The sequence below is a fragment of the Amyelois transitella genome, chromosome 22 (assembly GCF_032362555.1).
Source record: "Amyelois transitella isolate CPQ chromosome 22, ilAmyTran1.1, whole genome shotgun sequence".
In the NCBI taxonomy this organism is placed as follows: domain Eukaryota; kingdom Metazoa; phylum Arthropoda; class Insecta; order Lepidoptera; family Pyralidae; genus Amyelois; species Amyelois transitella.
In genome coordinates this window covers 5,911,830-5,937,524 of record NC_083525.1, presented here as the reverse complement: position 1 = coordinate 5,937,524, position 25,695 = coordinate 5,911,830, and the positions used below count along the sequence as shown (strand labels likewise).

The window sequence follows — 25,695 nt, the reverse complement described above, 5'->3', positions numbered from 1 at the left end:
TTTTTCTGTGTCACAAAGTACAAGCTCTTTATTTGTTCTAAGTATTATTTGTAAGGTGTCGTGCGTTGTTCGGGTATCGGCCAATAGCACTAGAGACTACTGATCTAGTCGCAAGCAGTATGCATTTAATTTTGAACGTTCGAGCCGAGTGCATAGCTAAAGTCGATGGCGCGAGTGGTCGTGTCGTGTTACCGATCGGCAAAGAACTACTGGACATTGAGAAGATGCCAGCGACAGAACCACAGGAGATAGTATAAAGAGTGCAGTTTGCAACACCGATATTACATGAAAAGCTATCCATAAACATCATTAAGATTCAGATTAAATTTAGGTTGATAAAAAAATAGATAGCTTATCACGCAAGAAGAGAACATATGACATTGATCATTATAATGATAGCTAAGAAGACACAGACGAAGAATCATCAGATAAAAAATAAAAGATGAAGCTCATATATCAAATACTTAACCAACATCATAAATAATAAAAATATACTGGCGAAATGAAAGTTGAAGTTACACACGAAATATACAACATTGATTTGCAAACCAAATGTAGACAAAGTGCTGTGCCGACCAACATTTAATAATGACTTTTCCAATTTTGAATATTTTAAAAATGTAGACATTTGGATGAATTTATTCTCAAATAAAAGCAACAGATTAATTTTATGATTGACGTTGATTCTAAAAGAAATACACACAAAGGAATGAATCAAAATCAATCTGTGTAATCAATTAAATTGTTATGTCAATATGAGGGTTATTACCTGAGCGGCGTGTTGATCATGACGGTTACTGGTGGGGAAAATCTCTTTATCAGATAAGTTCTCGTCATGTTCAATGACTTGTTGTTGGTGCTGGTATGGTTGGGGTCGCTGAGCAACTCTACTGTATCCAGGGCCGGGTTGATTCGGCATAGTGTGCTGACCACGAGGCATCCTCGATACCACTCCGCGCAGTACTGCTGGTGGGATAGGCGTTGGTGCACTATCACTAGATTGACTATCTCGAGATTTTGTACGAACCTGAAAATATTGGTTGGGCCTTAACTTTCTTGAACAGACACAACGATAAAGTGTCTAAAAAATTGTTTCGGTACATTTTAAAATTGAGAATTCATAATGACAATGCCATTAATTATGACAATATCAATCTTAAGGAATTAATTTGTTGAAAATATTGCCAAAACGTAGCGTAGCAGCCAAATAAAGCTCTAGACACCTATACTTACTGTGACGCATTTAGGGTTGAGGCCGATCAATTTGCCAATGTCGATGAGAGCGTGGTCACCGGTAGGCGAATCCACGTCCGTGACCTTCTTTCCGTCGGCATATACCGCGTATCCGGTGACCGGGCCCGAAGCCGGCGGGCGAGCGACCGGCTGCCACGTCACCAGCAACGTCCCGTCCTGGGGCCCCGCTTCCACCTGCGACACCGCACCAATCACCACCAACAATCCAGCCAAACATTTGTACGCTAGCCAATTGGGTTTTGACAATATTTTGTTGTTTGTGACCACGTCGATACACTAGTAAGCCACATTGAGGAAGGAATCGACATTACATTGACGGGGTTTGCTAAGCTAACAGTTAGGTGAGCGTCGGGATCGGTCAATACAATTTTTCCTGAAGCTGGATTTATGGTTGCGATTGACGCGACTTCCTCAAGACTGTCGTGCTGTGTGCTTCGAGGATGTGATTTTATTTGAAATTAAAATAGGTGTATTTTTGTGAATATCATATCAATATCAAATAAATTTGGCACATTTCAACCAGTAGGTAATTTCGTAAAATTGTTGTAAGCTTTCTTTTAGTGCGTGTGCTCTGAATTGGACGGATTTAAAAGTTTTCATCTTGTTTAATTTGTCATAATTCCTATTGTGATTATTGTAAATCTGTCAAAGTAGGTTACAGCGAGCAGGGAGTGTAAGTGAAAGAGTATATTGTAAAAATTCGGGGTCATAAAGCATGCTTATCACCTCATGCTAATTTCATATATGTTTGTGTATTATTTACATACCATGATTTCATTTGGTGGATCTGGTAGACCTTTGGGCAGAGTCCTGAAGTCTGTGTATGCCCCAGGAGCTTCCTCGATAGGTATGCCAGAAGGAGGTCCAGCTCTCAAATGCTTCGCTCTTACCGTTACTCGATATTGAGTGCTTGGCGATAAACCTGTTATAGTATGCCGATATACTCCCGGTTTGACCGTTCGCACCTAAAAGCAAATTTTTTTGAATGAAGTAAATAGGATTCGGCTATCTGTTTATATATCGGTTTAATATATTTTGAAAGTTCTTACTTCAACATTGTTAACACAGACGACGTGTTGGTGGTTGGAGTTAGCTGGCAACCAAGATATTATAGCTTGAGAACATGTGACTCCACTCGCTTTCACACATGTCGGCCCCATGTTTGCAGTATCTCGTCCAATAACCATAGTGCATGCTGCATCACGGGAGGTACGCCTTGTTACAGTTACGGAGCGAACACTGATCCGATGAGGCTATTAGGAAAAATATCGTCATTAGTCATACATCTCTCACAACAACACGTCTATGTATTTTACAATGAGATTGGTAAAAATCTTAACTAAAAGCAAACAGTGATGATGAGCTAATGCTTATTTGTGCTCTCTGAAGATGAAAGCTAAATAACACAGACGATTGAAACTAAAATTCGAAAATGACTAATCAGCTTACCCTGTTAGAGTCTACTCCTTCGACGAGAGCGCGCGTGCGCTCTGACGCCTTCACCGTAGTTTTGAGAACGCCGTCGACGTACACGTGGTAGCTCTCGATGTTAGCCTGCTGGACTCCCTCGGGCGCCGTCCAGCCAATCAGCACGGACTTGTTCAGCTGCCTCTCCAGCGTGAGCTGCCGCGGCGCAGGCACTAGCGACGAGAAAAACAGCTCGGCTGTTCAGGTCCGAGGGTATATCGCGTAGGAGTGCAGCCAGGCAGGCGAAGTGCGAGTGATATGCGAAGAAGCGTGCAGCGAAGTCCGGTGGAAACGGGATGGGTCATAGGGAAGGTAATAAAGGTTGAACTATAGATCTATTTCTACAGAACTTATGGCCAATGCGATTTCTATTCTATTTCTTCTAAGTATCGCCGGCTGATAAATTGCCGTGATTCATTGGATATTCATTCTTTAAGCATCATTAAAATATTAGATGCGCTTGGGACAGCATGCGAGAAATTGAACTTGTTATGATATGTTACACCGGAATGATAAAAGTATTCAAAAAAGTTATGCATTTGGCATTTAGCATCAATAATTTAAAATCATTAACGAACTTAGCTTCTAAATCTATTTAAATTTTATATTTATTAGTCATTCATCTATCTATTGACGTATTCTAAAAAAATATGAGGAACCATCATTTCTAAGAACAATGTGGTCAAATTAATTCTTAATAAATATGGTAGGTAAACTAAAATCGTGCCCAGTGGAGAAGTAAATCGACGAAAAACACTTACCATTGTCGTCATCTTCGGGTCCTTCACTGATATCGGCCACTTCACTGAGACGTGCCACGTCGCGACTCAGCGAGAGGTCGCTGACCGCCGTCGTCGCAGACTCGTCCACATCTCGAAGGGTCGCTACCACCGCCTAAAATACAATAGCCATTCTAATGTCAAGAAAATCATTCAAGTGTTAATGGACATTAGGTGCTGTAAACTGAAAGCATAAAAATTAAGACAATGAGGAGTACATGAATGAATTTGAATATGACAATTTTGTGCCTTATGCTCTTCTAATAACTATGCAAAAACAAATGATTTATATAATTTTTGCTTTGTTGCCCATTATCGCCCATATTCAATTTTATTACTTAAACAATACAAAGTTACTTACCTGATGAAACTCTAATAGGTCATCACCAACTAGTCGTTGTACAAAATTGGCCGGTACCAAACCTCTCCGACCATCTAACAGTTCGGCATCAAGCATCGAAGCATTAGGGTCTGGTGGACCCCAAACTAACAAGTAATCCCCTGAACAAATTGATAACTCTCCCTCAGCACTTTCAATTCTGTAAAAACCATTACCATATAAATTAAGTAGTTCTTGAAGTATCAATTGTAATTTTATCGCAAAGATAATGTAAACTTACTCAGGTGGATCATAGGAAAATCGAGCTATGTAGACACAACAGCGGCCTTTGCCTGGGATATCTAACATGTCCACCTGACCCTCAGTTGGAGCACCACCATTCATATAATGTGTATTTCGAACTGCAAATCAAAATATTATGTTAGCTTTACATCATTTATATGAAATATCATTGGTTTTTAGAAAAGTTAAACTCACCGTCCATATCTAGTCCAGAATTGGGCATGATTCTCGACAAAGCTCGTTGGTTTCGGTCATGGCTGAATCCGTCCATGCCTCCTAATCTATCAGGTCCAAATTGGCTATCTAATCCTAAACTCCAACTTGGTTGATGTGGCGTTACAGGCGTTGCCACTCGTCCTACTCCCGAAGTGGTAGTCCCATATCTTCCCAATCCAAGGTCAATTTCATCTAAAGGCTTCAGTTTAATGTTCATTGTGTTGGTACCTAATCCACTGGATAGGAGCGGGTTCGTATAAGTACCAGTTGTGCCATACACATTAGTTCCAGTCAAGCTCGTGTTTAGGGCACTAAGTTGCGTTCCGCCTGTGAGATTCCCAAGAGGATTCGACAATGCTCCGGTCAACGTGGATTGTATACCACCTAGAGTACTCGTCAGTCCTCCAGACAAACTCGTTTGTACATTATTCAGACAGCTGGTGAGGCCACTTCCCGCCATAGTTCCAGTCAATGTCGGGCCTACCAAGGCGCTACCTAAACTCATCGCTGCCATATTTCCAGTTAAATTTTGGAGATTACTTTGTAATCCGGCTAAGGTGCTAGAAATTTGACCGATATTATTAACAATAGGAGCTGTAACTGGATTTGTAAATGTGACTTGGTGGGTGTTGGTCAGATAAGAATTTGTAGAATAAGAGGGTATAGGATTGGAGTAAGACGTAGGGTTGTGTGCGCTTATGGAGTATGCAACGGAGTTGGAGTTAGGAGCGGAGAACTGGCCAGCAGCATGCAATGCCGAGAGAGTAGGCATGGTGCTGCTCTGACAGATAGCGACGTGGCCAGCCGTGCTCGTGTAAGAGTGCGGCAGCGGCGATGGAGTCGGTGAGTGGAACTCGCCTAACGCCTGGTTAGATCCACTTGATTGCATACCTGTATAAAAAAATCTCTATTATCACGTCCTTATTACTAGAATCTTCTGTAAATTCAAAAATGTATTAGTGAACTTAAGCTTTATCAACCATTGAGGTCTTCTAAGTCAATGCCAAGATATGGTCACTTCATGAGAACAATTTAAATTGAAGTTTACCATGGGTAGTGGATCTGGTATGTTCTAATTCAGCTAAGATGCGGTTGTCTTGTTCTATCTTTGCCATTATACGCTCGATCTCGGAGGCAGGCTGCGCGGGCGCCGTTGTCCAGCTCCCAGCAGAGGTGGCGCCACGCGCGCGCAATGCTGCCGATAACTCCAGCTGTAACTCTTCGCAGCGGACCGTCTCCAATGCCGCCTGGTGGAAAATTAAGTAAGTTTACAAAAAGGTACTAATTTCACTTGGTTACTTACGGCGTTAGTCCCGGTTACATCTTCAATCCCGGAATACAGCCCGGGGAGTGTCATTTTATACTAGGAGCCTGCATTGGGTCAGTCAGTCAGGTCAGGTCAGTCAGGTTTTACACGTAGCGACTGCTGCCTGACATCCGTAACCTTTGCAAGGGACCTTCTCCTACACAACTATGATCCAATGTTGGTTTAGTTAGGGACAATGTTTTCCTTCATCAAATTTTTATAAACGATAGACAGCACACAAACTAATGTACACATTCATAATGATTTACCTTCTTTTCCAATTCTCTCGCCCTTGACTGCAGCTGTTCGACGTTGTGCGCATCGAGCGGCGAGCGCTGAGCGCCGCGGAGTTGCGCGAGCGCATCGGCATGAGCGCGTTCAGCGTCCGCTCTCGCTCGCTCCGCTTCCCTGAGCCGCCGCGAGAGCGCGTCGGTGTCGCTTGACATCCCCCCGCCAGCGCTCACGCCGTAACCGCTCATTTTCTAAACCATAAAAAATTATATTTAAGCTAATGCACTCGTTTTAAGTACATACATACATATGGTCACGTCTATATCCCTTGCGGGGTAGACAGAGCCAACAGTCTTGAAAAGACTGAATGGCGCCACGTTCAGCTATTTGGCTTTATGATAGAATTGTGTGTGACAGGTTGCTAACCCATCGCCTAAAACAGATTCCCATGTTTGTAAGCCTATCCTTTAGTCGCCTTTTACGACATCCATGGGAAAGACTAGTTTTAAGTCGTGAGATTATTAACAGTATTTAGGACTGATGATGACGCTAAAGAGATTCTATGAGGATAGGAAGCGAAGAAAGGGTGCGTGTTAGAGTACCTAAGAAAACGCGAGAGCAGCCCTCTCCTCACTAAAGCATAGTGATATAAGGGACAACTGGTAATACGCAAAGATGAGAAGGATAGCACAGAGGAAATAAAAGAGATCTATAAGAATACTTGAATGTAAATTTATGAGTAGTCTTTGCATTGGGAAAAGGCGAAAGTGTATTTAAGAGTAAATTTATTATAGAAATAATTCCCATTTTTATGGTATTTATCATACTCATGACGTAACTCGTGAAAGCAACGTATTGAAAATGTCGTCTATAAATAAAATAATCCATTTTCTTTAAAACTTTCGCTATAAGGTTAAATTAATACATCGAACACACAATAGAAAAGTTTCTAGTCATGTTACAAGCACATAAAGCTGTATGAATATTTTATCGATTTTATGTTAAATGCGAGTCGATAGGCTATTCGCCCTTCGGAATCGATTGACGTCATAGGTGATAAGGACTGATATGATAGGCTCAAAGAAACTTTAATAACAAATTACATCACATTGTGTCGAAAACAACGAAAGTAATTTTATTATCTTTCCATTTATTTAGACTAGAATATATACATATACCATCTTTTTAGCAATCTGATCAAAAAAAGGAATCTTTAAGAAACTGAAACAATATATTTATAGAAAAAAATATTATGAAAATCGAACCTGATTCACGGATTTCTTGCGTACTGAGAAGCGCATTAAAAAGATTACGAAGTTTTAAAGTCGTTTAAAAATTGTGGAAAAAATTACAGAGTTTGTGGAAATAGTTTTATTTATTTGTTTGCCAATACATACAGGGTAATATTTCCAATGAAATTTATACTATCAGCAGACTCTCAAGAGTGAAAAACGGAAAACGCTTTTTTAGTTTTTATTTATCTTTCTACATTCTCACTATTTTGATTCTTTTTATGTAAGCCAGTAATAGACTCTATTGATATATATATCTCCTATATACAATCGAGTAACCGAGCTTCGTGACCTGAGATGGAAGGTCGGTTTTATGTATGTATAGATTAGAAGACCTAAGTGGTTATTGGTGTTACGCCATATTTATTCAATATATAATAAACACATAATGGTAAATGGTTTAGAGGTGGTGGTGGTGGTACCAGTGGTCGAATGGCTAAGGTGCCTGAATAACCTGAAAAGCATAGAGTGCTTTTTAGGAATCAGCCATCAAGAACGAGCAATGTTTTTGTAAAATAATTTTGTGCATCGTTTATCTTTTTTTACATCCTTATAAGATGTGAACTAGTCTTTTAATGATGGTAAAAAAGATAAATATTTACCAGAAAGAAAAAAAAATAGAATAAAATTTAATTTAAAATGTATCTAACATTAAATTTTTTTATTTTTGTATGATAAAGTTTCTTAATTTGAACATAAATATACAATTGTATAAATTTATAATGTTTGATGAATGAAAAAACAATTATAAATTTCCGAATAGTCGCAGCACTATGTAGTGCCCTATGGTGTAGCCCTCTACGTCGTAGTCAATGCTACGCCGTAGAGGGACACTACGTTACGGGTTTTGTTTTGTAAGTATAAGTAATATACGTCCATGCAAGATGTTATACTTTCCTTTTATAAAATTATAACCGGCGTTCGTCTATGCTTATAAGATTTTTATTATTTTTTTATAATGTTAATAGTTGTAGTAATGATTTTCATGTCTGAAACATTTAATTTTTAATATTTTCCTTTATTTAAATATTGTTATTTTGTAAGTCTATCGCGTAGTTTTTTGCTTTTTCAGTATGTGAAAATCACAATATTTAAGTCATGATAGGCTTGAATAACCTATATTTCGTCGGCATAGTTACATATTAAAAGGATGCTAATGAATTCCAATAAATTTTATATACTTTATTTAGATTTACCTATTTAAGTCACTCTTACATCTCATAATATGGGAAATCCGGTGACCTAAATGTAAGCCCTAGGCAGACTCCGCGGCGACGCTAAATTACGCAGAACGAGAAATGTCTAGACTCTAGACCTATACAAGGTGATCCTCTTTTTCGTAAGAGAACTATGATGAGACAATCTTTTACTTGCAAAGTTGAAATATTAAGTAGCGTTTAGGGTCAGTTCACATTGAGAGGAGATGCAACGGGATATTGAAACGAGTTAGGTTTTTTTATTTACTTTTAAGAATTTCCTATAAAAATAGCATTCGATGTCACCAAGTATCATTTTTGTTCACTTAAATTGAGAATTATATTAAACAGCACGAATGCATATTGAACTCATTTTGATGTCAAAATAACTTTAAATATTGTATTAACGTTTCTTATTTTCCAAATTTAAAAAATCTAATCATTGGCCCGAGAGTTACTGTGTAACAAACAAGCATAGTTACAGATATAAGAAAAAAAAATTTTTTTTTGAAAGTTCGTTGTAACTTGTATTAGAAATCTTACTTGTTTTACATGCTTGGTCAATTTTTAAATTTATATTTTTATCCCTTGACGGAAAAACTACTGAAACGATTTGGATAAAACTAGAAATTAAAACCTTATACAAGCTGCAATTTACATGCGAGCAAAAGATTGTGTTAAAATAATTCTATTATAACTGATCACAAGTGGAGCCCGAGTTAAAGTTTTAAAAGCTTTTTAACGCTTCTCGCAAAGTATGAATGAAGAAAGTTTGCCAATATCACATAGTAATATGTCGCACATATGTTGTCCAACGTTTATCTTCTGAGCAGCATTTGCACACAAACTATATCTAAGTAGGTGCCTACTAGATTTTCTCTTTACTCGGTGTATAGTATGCCTATAGGACAGTGTGACCGGGTCGCGTTATGCCTAGACCAAACGAGATGTGGGCGTATTGTAACTTTCGGGATTTGTTCTATTGCTAACTGATGTTCTCACAGTGAGAAATACCATTGTGAGGAATTTCCTCATGATGTGTTTCTTTACAAGTATGGAAGTATGCAGAGATCGTGGCAAGTGGAAAGAGGTAGTCTCTGCCTAACCCTCCGGGAAAAATGCGTGATTTTATGTATTTATGTATGTATGTTTCTTTACCGCAAAAAAACCAGTTAGGCATTAAAGTAATTAAAAAATATATTGATATTGCTCCTTTAACTCTATTATAAATAAGTAAGAATATAATATTAGCTGTCCCAGAAAACGTTGTTTTGCCATATAAATATTTTTTAAGTAATTTCTAGTTAAAAAAATATGTTAAGGGTGAACAACCCTTATCACTAAGGGGTATGGAAAATATATGTTGGCCGATTCTCAGGCCGATACTCAATATGCTCACAAAATTTCATGAGAATCGGTTCAGCCGTTTCGGCGGAGTACGGGAGCGATCATTATGACACGAGAATTTTATATATAAGATAAGTGTTTAGTTTCTATAATATTGACGTAAAGAGACTAATCAATATCTAATTATATACATGCACGCTGAAATTAAAAATTAAGTAAGTAACCGGAATTTTACAGGCCACTGAATAAATATACTAAAATGACTGCATTTTGTTTTGCGACGATAGAAACACACGCTTAATAAGTCGCAACTGGAGATCGGCAAAAGCATAAAATAATTCTTTTATAAAGTTTCAGCGGCCCGCCACGGATCTTTAACAAAGGGATCAAGTAATTGTTTCAAGCTGTGTGTACCTACATCAACAGAATTATCCTCGAATTCTTCAACTCAAACACTCTAAGACCGTCAACGTTCCGTTTCAAAGAAATCCGACACTGTATCGTAATCGCCATCGCTTCCAAAGCCATTAGCACTCTGATACACGTCACAAATTGATGGATTATAGTAAGATCTCCCCGATATTTCGGTAAATGCAGACGGATAATCTTTCAGGCCGCTTTATCAGAATTCTGTAGCATTGCTACCCTTGTCAGATGAATTCCGTCTACAATCTAGACGTAGCCCGACGTGAATTGAACAAAATATGAGTCTAATTTATCTACTAGTGCCGTGTGGTTCCCGACACCAATAGAAAAAGAATAGGTGGTATAAATACTAAGGGATAGGCTTATAAACCTGGGATTCTGCCTGCGACTATTTCCCGATCGCGGGTTTAGTATGTATTATTCACACTGAATAATACATACTAAACCCGCGATCGGGAAATAGTAACCGAGTTATATTCGACTTCGACATTTATTTAGATAAGATATATTATAATACTGGGCAAGGAGACATACAGTGGGTCCACTTTTATGTATTGAGACAGTCAGTGAACTTTTTCGACGAACAAAGTCGCAGGCGATAATTAGAACATTACTTATAAAATAAGAAATACCCAAAAAACTATTAATTACCTCGCGGTGAAAAATTGTGCATTCACATTAAAAAGTTCCCTTTCCTCGACTAATATTGAGCTGCACTTGTTCAAAGATACGATCTCAAGTTGAAAATATCTCTTCGCAGACTCTTAACTTAGGTACTGCAAAGTCGTTAAGTAGATATATTACACCGACTGAGCGCTCGCCAACTCCTTCTTTTGTCTCTTCTTTTTTACGGAGGATTCCTGAACGTTAGTCTTTTTCAAGACTCTGTCCATCCAGCAAGAGATATAGACATGATTATATGTATGTATTTATGTACATCGTCATCATCATCGCGTATGATAATCTTCGTACAGTGATCCAATTTTAATGTCCAGGTTTCTAAGCTAGTTTTCAGCGGCTAGTGTCAGTTCGTGCACTTTCTTCATACCACCAGGAAAATAGCGAACTATATGGGCATTTATTTACCACATGGGAGTCAGTCTGGTCGGTTGAATGAAATGAATCCCGAAAAAGCGCATCCCGGGCCCCTCTCCAGAAAGGTGGGGAGGTAACCGGGGCTAATGCCAGGAGGAAGAGTGAGTCTGGTCGGTTGCTCCGCAGTTCCTTTATTCGCCACTAATGGACGTGATGATAAGTTTTCCCGTGGTTAGAACAGATTCTGCCCCTAGTTAACATCCATGTTCCAACTAGTTGCACGGAGCAGTTGGACCACTGCCCTCGTAGCATGGCACGCGCGACGCAGTTTTAATCGCGCGAAACAATATCTCTGTCCCGTTTCACGTCATAATAAAAAGAGAAACAAATAGCGCGATAAAAACGGCGTTCAATGCTGTAGCATTACCCTGTAGGGTATGGACTGGCTCTAAAAGGAGTGACTTTAACCAAATTTTAGTGAACCTACATATAAAATATACAACGAGGTTTACATTGATGACATGACATGAAAAAATCAAAGTGTGTGGCAGCTGCATCCCTTCCTGTGCAGGTTTAAAAAATCTATCAAAATGGAAAGGCTTGTATACTTGGGATTCATTTTGGGTGATGAACTAGTAATTAACGTATCCTTTTCTCACATTCACTCTTATGCTATTCAGCTAACCGTGGCCTTTGATGATTGTGACTTTTGTCTTTCTACCCAATAAGGGAATCTTTATTAAACATTCTCAAAATCAGACCAATCAATGAAACCAATAGTACAAATTGGAGTGCTATAGTTTCGGTTTCTCGCATTGCGGATTGGCAGTCGTGAGCTCCGCCTCGTAAATCTGAATATTTCATAGCAGCCCGGGCGATGACCTCTTTCATTTGTTAGTTATGCCGCTTTTAGGGCCATTACACAATAGCTTGCAAGCGACGCGACGCGGCTGTAGCTATACAATACGCCGCGCCGCGCTACATTCGTTCTACTCAGTAGCCTAGGAAATATATACATGTGAATTGTCACGTGACAACCTACGATTTTGGTACAGTCAACCGAATTTCAAATTATCCAGCATGGAATTCTTAGACGCGGCAATATTTGCAACGAATTTGGGTAGGTTCACATGTTGTTGACTGTACAAAATATAATCAAGCGTTTTTTTGGAGATGTAGACAGAGACTACATCTTACCATTTGCCACCATCCCTGCATACTTTTTTTTAGATGAAGGAAACATACATATATAATCATAATCACACACACGCTAAGAATGTATTTGTACTTTAGTGGCCTTTTACGATATCTGCAGAAAAGATGGAGTTGTCTATTGTACTCAACCAGTATACATCTATGCCTGAATAAAATAATTTCTTTTTAAAGGCACCCGATAACTATATTAACATCAAGTGGTTCCCAGCACTTTATAATAGGACCACTTCATCTCTTTCCCATGGATGTCGTAAAAGGCGATTAAGAGAGTAGGCGCAATATTCATCTAGTTCAAGCTTCCATCTTAGTCTGCTAGCGAAGAAAGAACATAGTGCGTGCCAGCTGCTTCTCTTCCCAAAGAAAGAATACAGAATTTGGTTATTTTTTTAGACGATGGACTTGCAACCTGCCGTTATGAATGTAAATCTCAATTCCACAACAACGATTCCACCACTAAGCCATACAGCTGAACGTGGCCTTTCAGTCACTCTCTCTGCGAACCCCGTGAGGGACAAACACGTGACTGACGATATATTTCAATATCGAAGTTAAATCTCGCGGCATCCAGTTGAAATAAAAAATACATCTGCTGTAATTGCCGTCGCCTAATGTGAAAGAGCTCTTACTTACGGTGCAGTTTTTTTTACTAAATCGTTTGTACTTCATGCAGATGCATGATTTATGGACAAAGTATAGTCCGAAAAAATAATGGCTGAATGTACTGCAGCACGATGATAAACAGCAAACAGGTTAGGTTAGCAAGAAAATTTTTACACCCTTTTATACCTATATTTCTTTTAAAATACAACACTATTATTTCTCTGATCGGTCAGCTCGTAGTCTGGTAGACTGGTAGAGAATGACATATGGCATTAAGTCTGCCTTTTGTACATTTTATTTGTTTCAATAAAGTTTTATATAAATAAATAAAATAAATCTACGAACTGTGAACTGCACACTTCATGTACGTACCTACATAGATTTACAATCCATTGCTTAATTTGCCGCATTTTTGCGACTATAATATGCAAGTGTGCCCCATTGTAAGCCGTAATGAAACGTGCACATTTCACGACATCGTGGAAAAAGTACAGTACAGATTTTTACAGAGTATTTTTTTCATGTTTGGTCGGGGTCCGATATATATCATATATGATAAATAGGTAGATACTTTTTAATTACTTTTTATGAACAGTATTTCATTCAACCAACTGTCTTATTTATGTACTGAGGAATTAAGCTTCACATTTCATTTTACCCAAACCAAATCAAACCAAATATTACCCAAAATAAAGTTTTAAAGTTGCGTATAACGGGTCAAAAAAAATATAATTCAAACACAGGACTGCATTAACTTATATTTCCCACTTTTGTCATGTATCGAATTGTATAAAAGTTCATAATAAGAATCAACTTTCGGTATCTATCTACATAGATTTGCGTCTGCAGTGACTCCACTCCCTTAGCTGGCAACCCAGCGCGATGGAATAATCCAATATTTTCCATTTCGGTTCACATTATCAGTTCATCGTGTTACTGCTACTAGGTATCTGAAAGAGCTATACTTGTCTCCCCGATGGTATAAGTAGGTTTTCTATTTGAAATAATAATAGAAACAATTTAGTGCCACCATAATCCTATATAATGTATTGTTTGCGAGTAATGTATTTTCAATTAAAATATACTAAAGAATTTGGATTTTTCTTACAAATGTTTAGCACAATAGGCGGATTTGTTTCTAGTTATGTAGATTATTCATCAGAATTTTACATTAATTTAGCTTAGAACAAACCATAGACTAATAGAAGCAAGTGAGTAAAACCATAGGCAGAAGCTAGTAATAAGTAATAAATAAATTAAAGATATCGGTATTCTTTGATAACTCAGAAAGGAACAAATAGGGATAACAAATAAGGGCCTTGGCTCAGATATAAAATATCGTTGACCTATTTCTTAACCAAACCGTTCCTGTGGCTTCGTATAGATTTATTCTTTACTGGAAAAAAGCCTGTCCACAAATTATGGGACCTACTTGAGTTGCCAAATGCAGGTCCTCGCCACGCCTACCTTCCCCGCGAAAACATCCAAAAAGTTTGAGTCGTTAACGTTTTATATTTCATTAAAGTGGCCAGTTACATTTTAACTTCAAAAAGGTTTGCAATTAAATTTAAAAGAGTTTTATTCGTGAGACGTTAATAATTGACTTAGTTATCTTTTTAATGATACATACGCGGTACGAATTAAATAAAAGCATATGTATACATCTTTGTATACATTTTTATATAAAAAAAAATAACAATTTAACACTTGGTTTTCAACAAAGTAATAGAAGGTGTAGTAGAGCGGATAAGGTAACTATGATTTAAAAAGTACCTATGCGGGCTTGGATTACGCTGTCAAATCTATTGACACTTTTCTGTTTTACATTAATTGGCTTGATAAGTGATCCCATTATGGTAACGAAAACGATGAGGAAACCATCACTTCCAGGGAATCAGGGAACTTAATGACGTGTAATCATGATCCATTAAGGGTTTGCAAAGTTGCGGAGGTAAGTCAGAAGTCGTGTAAACATCTTTATCTACAAAAGTTCACTGTTTGATCCGATGGTTGACTGACAGTTGATGCTTCTGGCATTAACTCCGTCTGTTGTGCTAAACATTTGTATCTTGTACAATAAAGTTTAAATAAATAAATAAAAATGTGGCGAGGGCCCATCGGAGATTTACGCCAGGAAATGCTGTATGTTTTCCTGTAAATGTCTTAGAAGGCGGCTTAAGGACAATACAAGCACTGAATACCACAGTATAAATGCCGAGAGACAGCTGATTTGGCCTTTACCCCTAAAATCCTAATAAACTTATTAACCCAACGAAGCGGGTGAAGTCTACAAATCTACTATTTCAAATGTGTGTAGAATCTGTCAATGAGATCTTTAAGTTCGTAGGGCATCAAAATCGGTTAATTAATATCTAGATATTTTATTGTAGGCAGAGACTATACACTGATTACTCTTTTCAAACCTGCTCTAAGTGGGCACTTACTCCTGAAATCTTTTAAATGTTAACTTTCAATTGTCACTTTGTATAAATATCATAATCACCTACCGACTTCGTTTACCGATGTAACCAGTGGAAGTAGTTGCATACAGACTATTAATAGGAATAAATTGGTTCGAACACCAACTGTAAAATCAATATACTTACATTCTACTGTGGTAATTGTATTTGTGACCCCTAAAGAACCTGACACACCAAACTACACAATAATATCTATATTGAAATCGAATCTTCAACTTAAACTATCACACATATATAATATATAGGTAAATAATATTTTCTTTTCTCAATAATAGATACATTGAAAAAAGAAAATTTTAATATTAAAAGGGTATGAAATTAGGGAATCTTTGGCTTTAAAACCAGTAAGGTTTAAGAGTCAAAGATCCCCTAATTGTTTATGGATCTACTTCAAATAAAATATTTGAAAGTAGAGCCATAAACAATAAGTAGCTTGATCAATAAAACCCACATGCGAAGGAGCAGCTCTTCTGATGTTGACAGGCGCGAAACCCTTCCAACTTCGCCATGTTCGACCTTTTTTCAAAAAACTCTACAATTTTACGTACAGATCTTTGTATTTACAGTGAAATCGTAAGAACAGTAAACAATTTTCAATGAATAAGGAGTGGATCGATAAAGGCGAGCATCGTTCGACATTTCGCCTGTATCGATGGCTTTGTTATCGTTAACATCAATTAGCCTTATCTTTGTAATATGTAGCGCTCATGAACCAGCTCGTAGCGGATACTCACGGGGTCAGGTCCCTGGCGTTACATGGGCTCGGCGGGTCACTGCACCGACGGGTTCGCTCTCTAGTTCGTATAACAACTGATGCACCTTCTCGTAGGCACTCCGTCCTTAACTTGCGTAACATTTATATAACGAGACACATGCCCCACGAACAGAACAGCTCGGTCAAAGGCGGGCTCGCGCACGGATCTCGAGCCTGCTTCGTCCTGCCATTTTGGATTCGATCAGGCTGGGCGCGGAGGGCGGCGGCGACCGATTTCAGCTGCCGACGGCGCGCGGACACTCCGATCGGGATTTCGCGTTTCGAACGAGATTTTATGTGAACAACGGAATGTCACAACGGTGGTTACGATCGGACGGTAAATAAAAAAGTGTGAACCGTCGGGTGGAGCGGTCGGCCGGCTGCGAGAGGCACATGCCGCTCGATAGTCGGGCGCTTGCGCGAGGCGCGGCGGCGCGTGACGTCACGAGGCACTCGCGCCGCCGCGCTGCCACATCGGCGCCTCAATGGGCCACCGCCGCCGTGGTCGTGGTCTTGTCCTCGACCACTCGTCTACACCTCAATCGTTTAGCTATCACTCATCCGATTGCACCCACACCTGCCGATTCCAATAAGCCACCCGATACTCGCTCTGCGTCGGCCCGTACAATCACGGCGTATCGGTGATTAATGACCTGACATTGATTTGTTGCGGATAACTTTCACTGATTCCCTAGTAACCTTAATATGTAATTCCTTCACTCTCCCCAATCCCCATGTCACTCCCTTCGGCGCATGACGGTCAATCGATGCATGTGTTTACCTATCTTTCGTTTTTATTTTCATATCGCAGTACCTGTATAGTTTTACTACGAAACATTAAACGTTGACTAATGTTTATAAAAAAAATACACTTTATTATTCTCTAAAGTATAACGAGATTGTAGGTAAAACTTAGTCAATTTTTTTATAAAACTGTATTTTTTTTCGATTTACATAACACCGTCAAACAGACATAATTATACTTAATACTGATATTTGGTTTACAAATTAATTCGATCTTCTTCGTGCACGACATATGTATATTCGAAAGCTCAAAAAAGCTATAATTTGGCAGTCTGGCACTGGCAGACTCGAAGGCGGCGGAAGGCGATATTTGCATATTACACGTTCGTAATTACTAAATCACTTTGCCATCCGCTATGTTGTTTTACAGCTTTTCTGTTTATGGGTAAATCACAAATAATATTATGAACACGAAAGTAAGTTTGTTTGTTTTCTCTTCACGCTTTATGTATTGAACCAATCTTCTTGAAATTGTGTATACTCGTATACTTATATAATTAAGAGTCTGGAGAAGGACATAGGGTACCGTCCCTCCCGCTAAAAACTATAGTTTTTTTATTGTTTTGTAGTTGGCGCTAATTCGCGCGTGTAGTTAGTGCTAAATTTGCACGGACGAAGCTACGAGTAGAAACTAGTAGTTATAGTTAAAATATAATAAATCAATTCAAGTTTTAAGATCCTCTTTAATCACATAAAGCCTCTTTATAAGTTTTAAGTGACGAATCAAATAATTTTATTTTAACTTAATAATTGCGTGTAAAATCACTTAATCGTTCTTAAGTCATAAGTTATCAAATAAATGCTTTAGTGGATAAGTTGAATAAAATCGAGTCTTTATAGTAAGTGGTCTTTAAACTAAGATGTAGTTTCTTGTGTTGTAATTTTCATAATTTAATAACTATTGTAATTCTTTAGATTATTTTAATGTTTTATAATAATATTCCTATTTAAAAGTTGCTCAATTGATCGTTATCGCCTCATGGCAACGAGTGACGTCAGCCAATGGTGCGATAACGATAGTGGGGATGGTAGGGTAGGCTTGTTTTTGGAAAACGATTGAAGCGGTGGTCATTCTGTCGCCGAACGTCTAACAGTAAAGTTGATCATAGCAGAATCTATGTCATAGAGATATTATAAGTATACTATGCTTATTATGCGTATGATTATGTATAAATAGTGTTAAAAGTACTGCAAAAGTGATTTGGTTTATGGAGATCAAAATACAAGGAAATTACAAGTTAAAAGGTGTTTTAATTACTATTCCTTTCTGAGATATTGGCATACGCCAACATCTCAGAAGTGGGATACACAAACGTCCACTAAAGGGAGAAAAGTGTAAGTAACTTTTTATAATATTACATAACTGTTTATTATTACTATTTTTTTTTGTTTTTTTTTACATTACTGAAACATTTAAACTGGGCGGCCTAACAATTTTAAGTAATCTATTATAATGTTTCGAATGGTTGGCCGGGCACTGCCTGATAGCATTCAAAATAATGTGGTTATTTCGTCATTGATTACATCAAGGTATATTTATTTTTGTTTGGTGTTTTTATCTTGATTTTATTTCTTTTTCTATCAAAATACCTACATAATTTTACATTTAAAAAAAAAAAAAAAAAAAAAAAAATATCTGACCTCGCTTATACAAATTAATTTTAATCGATCGGGCCACTCCCCGTATTACTTTTACTTTGCGTCTGAGCAGCTGATTGTGATTCAAATGCCATGTCGAGCTATGTCCCGGCAGTTTTTGGATTGCAATGTGCTATTTGTTCCCTTTTGCATAACTTAACCTATCGAGTCATAGTATCAGTAGGATTTCTTTTAGATATTAAGGTTGTTACTTATTAAATTTACAAGAATATTAACACTAATAGTTTTGTTATTTTTCTTTCGAGACTAATCATGGGCAAAGACCATGCTGATAAACGGCGACCGAAGTCAAAAAAGCCTTCTCGTCGTAATGCCGATGCTGCTGATGGCTGCAGTGATCGCAGCGAATCTCGATGCTCAACGCCACCCATGTCTCCGGTTCGACGGCGAGAGGGATCATCCAAAAGACGCTCACTGAGAAACACTACTTCCAGATCAGCACGGCGGTCCATTTCACGTGAGTGCTTAACCTCTCATAACAAGCGTCAATCTTCCCCTCCGGCGAGGTCCAGGTCAAGAATTAGGTCCCGCTCTCGTAGTTCTAAGAATAATGAAGATAACGCAGACATCGGGAATAATCATAATTTGTTTATTAAGAATTTTTTTGATGCCTTAAGTAATATGGCGTCTAAAAGTGATAGTGACAAGTTCCCAGTTCTAAACGTAGTTCCAGAATTTGACCCTTTAAATAAGGAACAAACTGTAGATTCTTGGATTCACAAAGTAGATGAATGTGCGCAAATTTACGGCTGGACCGACAAACATATAGTCCATTACGCAATGCCTAAACTTAGCGGTATCGCAAAAACATGGTATCAAGGATTACCGTCTGTTTTGTACTCATGGGGTGAATGGAAAATAAAATTGCGTGAATCTTTCCCTACTAGGGAAAACTATGCTGATTTACTATTAGAAATGTTAAATAAACGAGTTCGTTACGGAGAATCCTTAGAATTATACTTTTATGCAAAAATGAATCTTTTGAATCGTTGCGAGATATGGGGTAAACGGGCCGTGGACTGTTTGTTAGCCGGCATAGACGATCGAAACGTTCGCGTTGGTGGGCAAAGCGCAGAGTTCGCGGAACCGGAACAAGTACTTAAGTTTTTAAAATCCGTAAAAATTAGCTACGATAGGAATAATAATGATTCGGCCAAGAGTAGGGACAGAAAACTTAATCATAATTCTGAGAAGCCCGTCTCCAGAACAGTAATTTCACAAAAGCCTAATGCAACGAGGACTTGCTACAATTGTAATGAGATAGGGCATCCGTTTTTTCGCTGTCCAAAACCCAGGTTATATTGTACGGAGTGTAGGTTATTAGGACATCTAAAAGCTGATTGTTCGAAGTCGAAGCAGGGTGACCTTGTAGAAGATAGAACCAAGAATGTGTTACAAATTAAAAATGGATTTGACACTAGCATTAAATATAAAATTCCAATAAAGGTAAATAATCAAATGATGTATTGTACCGTAGACTTGGGTAGTGAGGGCACCCTGATTCGTCTCAGTGAAGCAGAAAAGTTGAAGCTAGAATGGCAGGATGTTAGTGGTCCGTTATTGAAAGGAATTGCCAACGCGGTATGTCAACCTATAGGTTTATCATATGCTACAATAGAGGTGCAGGGTATCATTGAACAAAACGTACATATTTTGGTAGTTGAAGATCATGTTATTCCTTGTCCCCTTTTACTAGGGCATACATTTACAGAGAGGCCCAATATTAAAATAGTAAAAACTGATACAGACATTATATTCCAGAACGACCAACCATATAAACTTATTAAATGCCCACTAATTTGTTCATGTGAAACTAAGTTAGGAGTAAACGAGTTAAAATCAGTACCAGTCTGTTGTTCTAATGAATATACAGGTACTATTTACGTACATGGTAATATAAGGCACATTAAAAATCGTGAGTATTACCTATTGCCAGGAGAATTTGTGTTAAGAAACGGTACTGGCAGTGTCCTTGTACAAAATGTAGGTGATCAAGAAATTACCTTCAAAAAGGGGGAATTGATTACCAGAAGTCACTCTATACACAATGTAAATGTTAATCTTTCTAATATTATGGACTCCAACAACTGCAATGAAAATATTAACTGTGGGAATTCGCTATCGTTATCTCAAAAGAAACGGCTTGAAAATTTATTAAGTAAATTTAAAAATAGTTTTTCCTCTAACCTTAGTGACTTAGGATTCACGACCGGAACTGAAATGGTTATAGATTTAATAGATTCAGAACCGGTGGTGTATCGTCCGTATAGGCTATCCTATTCTGAACGCGAAATAGTTAAGGGCATGATAAGGGAAATGTTAGATGGTGACATAATCAGAGAGTCTAATTCGCCCTACGCTAGTCCTATCGTATTGGTTAACAAAAAGTCAGGAGAAAAAAGATTATGTGTAGATTACCGGGCACTTAACCGAAAAACGAAACGCGAACATTACCCATTACCGCGAATAGAGGATCAGCTTGATAGACTCTCTGGTAGCACACTCTTCATAACCCTTGATTTAGCCTCGGGTTACTATCAGATTCCGATTGCGGAGCAGTCCCGAGCGAAAACTGCATTTGTGACCCCAGATGGTCAATATGAGTATAACCGGATGCCATTTGGGCTTGTTAACGCGCCTTCCGTTTTTCAGCGTACAATGAATAAAATCATTCAAGCCTCGCCAGTAAGCGACTATACTTTAATTTATATGGACTATATACTTATTCCCGCTAGGTCGTTTGAAGAAGGTTTAGATCGGTTAGAACAGGTTTTGAAAGTGATCGCGCAAAATGGATTAACGCTCAAACGGAGCAAATGTAATTTCTTTTTTGATAAAATAGATTATCTAGGATTCGAGATCAGTGCGGAGGGTATCAGGCCTGGATCATCAAAGACCAAAGCAATAACGGAGTTTTCCCCACCGAAAAATGCTCATGAAGTTAGACGTTTTCTGGGACTCGCTAGTTTCTTTAGAAGGTTTGTCGAAGGTTTTGCTATGATAGCTAGACCTCTAACAAACCTTCTGAAAAAGAACGTCTCATGGCATTGGGAAAATGATGAGGCTGAAGCTTTTCTAAAATTGAAAGATATACTAGCAAACAGACCAGTTTTGGGAATCTATGATCCAACCTTACAATTACAACTCCACACTGATGCGAGTAAAATAGGCGTGGCTGGAATCCTTATGCAGAAGGATTCGTCCGGTATATTGCGGGCTATAGCGTATTATAGTAGACAGACGACACCAGATGAGCAAAAGCTCCACTCTTACGAACTTGAGACTCTCGCTGTTATTTCATCTTTGAGTAAATTCCGGGTGTATCTTCTGGGAGTTAAATTCACGATTGTAACAGACTGCAACGCCTTACGCACCACGCTGACAAAGCGTGACTTAGTTCCGCGTATCGCCCGGTGGTGGTTACAATTTCTAGAATACGACTGTAATATTGAGTATAGACCAGGCGAAAAGATGGCGCACGTAGATGCTCTAAGTCGCAATCCTATTACAGACGAAAAAGACTATAATCACCTTTTAGATATACTAGTCGTGGGTACAGATGATTGGTTAATTACCTACCAACAATCAGACGATGAAATTAAACGTATTATCAGCATTCTTAAGGACCCTAAAATCAAGGAAACAACTGATGTATTCAAAAACTATAAATTAGTAAATGAGCGTGTTTATCGTATTCTCGATGACTCGAGCATTCGTTGGTTGGTACCCCGTGGGGCAAGATGGCATTTGCTGAAAGCAAACCACGATGATGTAGGTCATTTTGGCTACGACAAAACGTTGGGACGCATACAAGCAAACTATTGGTTCCCAAAAATGAGACGTTTTGTCAAAAAGTATGTCGCGGCATGTGTCGAGTGTGCCCATCATAAGTTACCCAGTGGTAAGAAAGCAGGCGAGTTGCACCCCATACCTAAGGGCGACGCTCCTTTTGACACCTTACACGCTGATCACCTAGGACCTTTCATTAGGACAAAAAGAGGAAACACCTACATATTAGTTATTGTCGACGCATTTACGAAGTTTGTCAATATAACTGCGGTACGTAATACAAAATCTTCAACAAGCATTAAAGTATTGCGTGAACATTTCAGTTACTTTGGTACGCCTAACCGTCTTATTACTGACCAGGGGACTAGCTTTACTAGCAATTGTTTTAAGAAGTTTATAAAAAGTGTTGGCATTAAGCATATACTGAATGCGGTAGCAACGCCTAGAGCAAACGGCCAAGTCGAACGATATAACCGCACCATCCTCGCTGCCCTTGGATCAATGAATCATAATAAACCGAATGGGCTTTGGGATGAGCATTTACCAGATATTCAACTAGGAATCAACACAACCACTCACTCAACAACTAAGAAAACTCCCACTGAACTTCTATTTGGCAGAACTGTAACTAACCCTTCACAAGGTATATTCAATGAAATTATATCCGAAACTTCCTCTTTTAAGCCAAACTCTTTGTCCGAAATAAGGTCTGAAGCTAGACAATATATTGAAACGCAACAGGTTAAGAATAAACAGGCTTATGACAAACATCGAAAACTAAATGTTCAATTTAAAGAGGGAGATCTTGTTAGAATCATTCGTGCGCCGACTGGAATTGAAGGCCAGTCCAAGAAACTCGAACCCAAATGTAAAGGACCGTATAGGATTAAGAAAGTCCTTCCGAACGATCGTTATGTAGTAGAAGATACTCCAATAACGCAAAAAGGAAAACGTTATGAGGCAGTTATTGCAATAGATAAAATATTTCCGTGGCTGTCTGTAACACAATCTGTTTCTTCAGAAGACGAATCTTCTGACAATGAACAATCTTCTGAAAGCGATATAAATTCTTAACGATAGGTTGCTAATGTAAATTATTCTTGTCACTATAGCTATTGGACGCCTTTTGCAAATTGGTTATCGATAATAGTTTACCCAAAGTAATGTTAGAATATTATTTTATTTATTTTTTTAGAAATATGTACTAAGTTTGATGATTTGATTTGTATACCCATGTCATTGTTAATGATTGTGATGTGCAGGTAACGGTCCAGATAAAGGACTGGGCACTGTTAATAGTGATGATATGCAGGTAACGGTCAACGTCATGGACCGGGCATATACATCAATTTGAGATCAATAATCATGTTATGCAGGTAACGGTCAGCGTCATGGACCGGGCATATACATAAATCTGTGATCAATAATCATGTTATGCAGGTAACGGTCAGCGTCATGGACCGGGCATATACATAAATCTGTGATCAATAATCATGTTATGCAGGTAACGGTCAGCGTCATGGACCGGGCATATACATAAATCTGTGATAATAATCATGTTATGCAGGTAACGGTCAGCGTCATGGACCGGGCATATCATGAGTAAGTAGCATTACGTTATTATTAATACACAGGTAACGGTCAGTCATAGACTGGGTGTATTAATATAAATTAAGTAAACTAAGAGTAAAATCAAGTTCTTATATTAAAAGCTTTACCTATGTATTTTATGTTATGAATTATATTTTATATTATATAAGTAATAAGTAATAATGAAAATTCATATTTTAAGATTAATACGAATAAGGATATTCGTTCATGGTCAGATGGCCGAGCTGTTGTAATTTTCATAATTTAATAACTATTGTAATTCTTTAGATTATTTTAATGTTTTATAATAATATTCCTATTTAAAAGTTGCTCAATTGATCGTTATCGCCTCATGGCAACGAGTGACGTCAGCCAATGGTGCGATAACGATAGTGGGGATGGTAGGGTAGGCTTGTTTTTGGAAAACGATTGAAGCGGTGGTCATTCTGTCGCCGAACGTCTAACAGTAAAGTTGATCATAGCAGAATCTATGTCATAGAGATATTATAAGTATACTATGCTTATTATGCGTATGATTATGTATAAATAGTGTTAAAAGTACTGCAAAAGTGATTTGGTTTATGGAGATCAAAATACAAGGAAATTACAAGTTAAAAGGTGTTTTAATTACTATTCCTTTCTGAGATATTGGCATACGCCAACACTTGTAGGTACTTTCTACCCATTATAAAAACGTTAAAAACCAAAACTAAGAAACAAAAGACGACTTTACCACAATCCAAATAAAAATCTCGACTTTTGAAATCGTACATATAGGTATACTTGCAGATCAAATACAAACCCGCGTTTTTATGAGTCGGATGAAAAGGTGGCTTATTAGGTTATTGTTTCTAGTGTCTTGTTTTAAATGAACCAAGCCCTTTACTTACCTCGTCTATAGAACAGTCATCTTTAAAATCTCTTGATTTATTTTCTCCATCTTCACTAGAATCTATTGTCATTTCACTATTAAATTTGTTTACTTTACTACAAATTTCAAATTTAACGGGATCGGAGCTTATGTCCACTTTATTTTGTTTACAATCATCATTTTTAACATTGCTTTCTTTTGCTTGAATAGTATGTTCATTTTCACTAAAATTATTGTTGTCCGTACTAATGTTTTCGGTATGCAATTTGTTTGCATCATTTTTAAGGTTATTTTTCCCGTCTACTATATCAATTTTATAAGAATTAACGATACTAACATCAAGTTCATCGGTTTGAATATAAACAGATTTGGTTTTTACTATGTTGTTTCCACTTTTCCATTCACTAGTGACTGTATCTGTTTCAGAATAAGAGTTAGAACAAGAAACACAAAATAAATTTCTTTCGGAGAACGGAAATACGTAAGAGAATGGATTTTTCATTTTAGTAGAAATTTACTATTAAAAAAAGGAATAATTTAGGAGCTTTGTCACAAACTGTTTACTTCGAAAAATATAACCCAATCGACTGATCAGCTATTATTTCAGTGGGTCTGTGTTGATAGTAAACCTACTTCAGTAGGTACTTACTATCTTTTTAATTAAGTTAGAGATAATTTATTGGAGAGTACGTATATTTAGTACAGAGAACTGTAATATCATTTCATAGATAATTATGACAAATAAATTATAATTCTTTATTC

At 37.8% G+C, this 25,695-nt stretch overlaps 1 protein-coding gene across 1 annotated transcript in view; it reads right to left on the bottom strand.

The window, feature by feature from the left end:
- LOC106129891 (RIMS-binding protein 2) overlaps nt 1-25,101 on the bottom strand; it is a 35,681-nt gene extending 10,580 nt beyond the window's left edge. Inside the window, exons 1-12 of the mRNA XM_060950725.1 lie at nt 24,953-25,101; nt 5,914-6,126; nt 5,387-5,585; nt 4,318-5,229; nt 4,121-4,241; nt 3,862-4,039; nt 3,483-3,615; nt 2,704-2,894; nt 2,304-2,507; nt 2,022-2,219; nt 1,234-1,428; nt 770-1,027 (exon numbers count right to left, since the gene is read on the bottom strand). Coding sequence (XP_060806708.1) covers nt 770-1,027; nt 1,234-1,428; nt 2,022-2,219; nt 2,304-2,507; nt 2,704-2,894; nt 3,483-3,615; nt 3,862-4,039; nt 4,121-4,241; nt 4,318-5,229; nt 5,387-5,585; nt 5,914-6,126; nt 24,953-25,024 — 2,874 coding nt within the window. The 5' untranslated portion in view covers nt 25,025-25,101. The remainder of the gene's footprint in view (nt 1-769; nt 1,028-1,233; nt 1,429-2,021; nt 2,220-2,303; nt 2,508-2,703; nt 2,895-3,482; nt 3,616-3,861; nt 4,040-4,120; nt 4,242-4,317; nt 5,230-5,386; nt 5,586-5,913; nt 6,127-24,952) is intronic.
- Nucleotides 25,102-25,695: the final 594 nt, after the last annotated feature.